Here is a 3057-nt window from a genome sequence, read left to right on the forward strand (position 1 = left end):
AAAACTGACATCAGAAGCATTTATCCTTATATTTCTAAAGTGTTATTACGTATTGGTATTGCAACTACATGATCGAAACGTTTCTTTTCTCAGAAACAACTAATGAGAAAATAAACAAACACAAGCTAGCTGTAAAGAAAATAGGAATGACTATCCAACTGAAAAAAAGCTGGACTTTTGTGTTACCTTGTGCTTTCAAAATATTGTTTCCTTCGTTTCACAGCAATTTGAATGTAGTTTTCAGTTTTAAACTGGAGTGGCTGATCAGTTAACCATTCCTTACACTGATCAGGCAGGTTTTTATTCACATCTTCCTGGATATAGAATACCTTCTCATGATTCAGGTTGGGTTTATTCTTGTTCTTGCCATTATCTATTATGATGGCTAAGTGTTTCATGACAGTTCCTTGAAAAATATGTTCAAGTTTGTCGATTTGAGCATTTACTTTTTCCACTTGCCCTGTATCCTCTGAATCTATTGCCAACATTAACAGATCAGGGCTAAAATCAGAAAGTGCCATCAAATCAATTATCCTCTGATCTGGATCCAGATATTTGTCATCCAAAACATCTGGAGTACTTATGATTTTGAATGACTCGCTCTCGCTCACAAAAAAGTCATTACATAATTTGGAAACAGTTCTCTGATTTTTGAAGATTTCACTTTTGATTTTCTTCTGCAAGCTCTCCTTCTTTCCAAAGAGAATGATTGTAGTCTTGACAGGGTGATCTGTAGAAGCAAAAGGCAAGAGTATTTTTTCAAAATGTTGTATACTTTTCACTTTACAATTTCCAGGTGTGTGATTACAATTAAAATGAAGGATGGAATTAAAGATAGGAGCAATTTGTTCACTGACAATTCAATGGTCATGTCACAGTGTTCCAATAATCCAGCAACAATGCTACAAAGAGGTATTTTTTCTCCCAGTACTGTCCAAAGATCCCCTCACACATACCAATGGAACAAGGCAACAAAATAAAAATTGAATAATTCCAAAGAAATATTTAACCAAGGGTGTGTCTGTAGCTAAAAGAAAACAGCACTGGGAAAGATTCTTTGTTAAGAAGAGCATAATTTGTTCCAACTAACTTTGTATTGGACAAGAGTCGGACAACAACAATCTGCAGATATACTTTAATCTCAGCTACACTGTTCCAAAGTTTCATGTCTCTGTCTCATATGATACATAACTTGAGAAAATTGTTAATATTAGTAAATCAATATTTCTTCAGTTAAGAATTTAAGGTAACACTAATGTTTCTCATGTTTAGATTAAATCATTTCTCATATCTTTATGGAAATATGAAGGGGGTATATAAATGTGACAAAAGTAATTAAGGAAGAGTTGCTTACTTGGTGAACCAGCAGAACTCATCTTGTCAGCTGCTTAAAGATGAACCACATGCAGATTTCAACAGAATCTGAATTCAGATGCAGTCTTGCTGATATAGACTGAGAGTTAGGTCCACCCAGTGGGAGGAGTGCAGGGAACTGCTGAACAACAAATCAAACCACTCAGAGCGGCTTTCTGTTCATTTGCCAAAGAGCCAAGAGCAGAGATGGGTAACAGTTCATCAATCCCTGATGGTAAACTTAGATCTTCTATTTTGATTTCCTGTGTTTTTAAAATATCACGTTGAATTTTTAATACTGTTGTGATTATGCTTGTGATCCACACAATTAAAACAGTAGATATTTCTTTCTGTAGGCTGCCCACTGAGGATTGTGATCATTGGGAAAACTGGTGTCGGGAAAAGTGCTGCTGGTAACACCATTATTGGCAAAGAAACGTTTAAGGCTAATGAGAGTTCAGAGTCAGTGACAGTGCACTGTGAGGCAGTTAAACTTGAGTGCACTAGAAATGTCAAGTTGGTTGATACACCTGGCCTTCTGGATACATCTAAGACTGCAGACAGTATAAAGAAAGAAATCGCGAAATGCATCCAGATCTCCACTCCCGGCCCTCATGTCTTCCTCCTGGTCCTTCAGATTGGCAGGTTTACCAAAGAAGAAGAAAACTGTGTGGATGCCCTGGAGAAACTCTTTGGACCTGACGCATCAAACTACATGATGATTCTGTTTACTCATGGTGACAAACTAACAAACAAGAAGATAACCATACATGCCTATTTGAGAACTGGCCACCAGAAGCTCAGAGAGCTGCTGAACAGGTGCGGCAATAGGTACCATGTATTCGATAACAAAAACATCTGGAACAGAGTTCAGGTTGTTGAGCTGTTCAGAAAAATTGATGACATGGTGGCAGCAAATGGAGAAACACATTACACCGATGAAATGTTTGATAAGGCACAGCAAATTCTGCAGCAGCATGAAGCCATGTATGACAATGAATACCTCGCTAACAACGTGACCTTCATGGCCGAACTGTTGCAGAGAATCATCGTGTTCCAGACCGTCTTGGGTTCAGATAACGACGGTTAGAACCACTCAAGCGTGGGGTCTTAATCTGGTGTAAATTAAGCAGCTGTCATTTAATAAAATATGTTAATTTTCTAAATGTAAAATCAGTTTAGACATAAATGATTTAGAACTATAATTTTCAAAATTTGATGCCTCATTTATTTTAAATCACTTTCCATTCTGCTGTATAATTTATATTTAAATCAGTGGGAATGTCTTCAAGTGAATATTTCTGTGGCTGATATAAGCTGAGCTAATTTCTAAATGCATACACATCATTAAACTCTGTGTTTCCTATATCTAGTTTAAAATTTGTTAAAAAGTAAAAAAGTATCGTATTTACGATAACTGTTTAAAAAAATGAAGCTTAGAAAGGGTTAAACGCTCTGTAGAAGGTATATCTATATGATATCCATGCATGAGGTTATTGAATAACATGCGTGGCATCCAATATTGTTTGATGTACATTTATGAAATCAAGATTACATTCACTGAATAAATAGCTTTAAAAAAGTTTCAGTTTCTGTTCTTTGATTCTCCAGCCAATGTCAAAGTCAATCTCTAACATCTATTTGGGGTATATCGTCTAAAAATATCTATAAAGAAATCATATGAGTGATTAATGATGGTAACAT

The 3057-nt window shown here is 35.9% G+C and overlaps 1 protein-coding gene across 1 annotated transcript; it reads left to right on the top strand.

The window, feature by feature from the left end:
- Window positions 1-1560: 1560 nt before the first annotated feature.
- On the top strand, window positions 1561-2443 carry LOC308384132 (GTPase IMAP family member 7-like; the record flags this gene model as incomplete). Its single annotated transcript, XM_080862502.1, has 2 exons — window positions 1561-1588; window positions 1710-2443. The coding sequence occupies 2 exons, from the start codon at window positions 1561-1563 to the stop codon at window positions 2441-2443; spliced, it is 762 nt and encodes a 253-aa protein (XP_080718628.1).
- Window positions 2444-3057: the final 614 nt, after the last annotated feature.

The sequence above is a fragment of the Rhamphochromis sp. 'chilingali' genome (assembly GCF_963969265.1).
Source record: "Rhamphochromis sp. 'chilingali' genome assembly, chromosome: 2".
NCBI lineage: Eukaryota > Metazoa > Chordata > Actinopteri > Cichliformes > Cichlidae > Rhamphochromis > Rhamphochromis sp. 'chilingali'.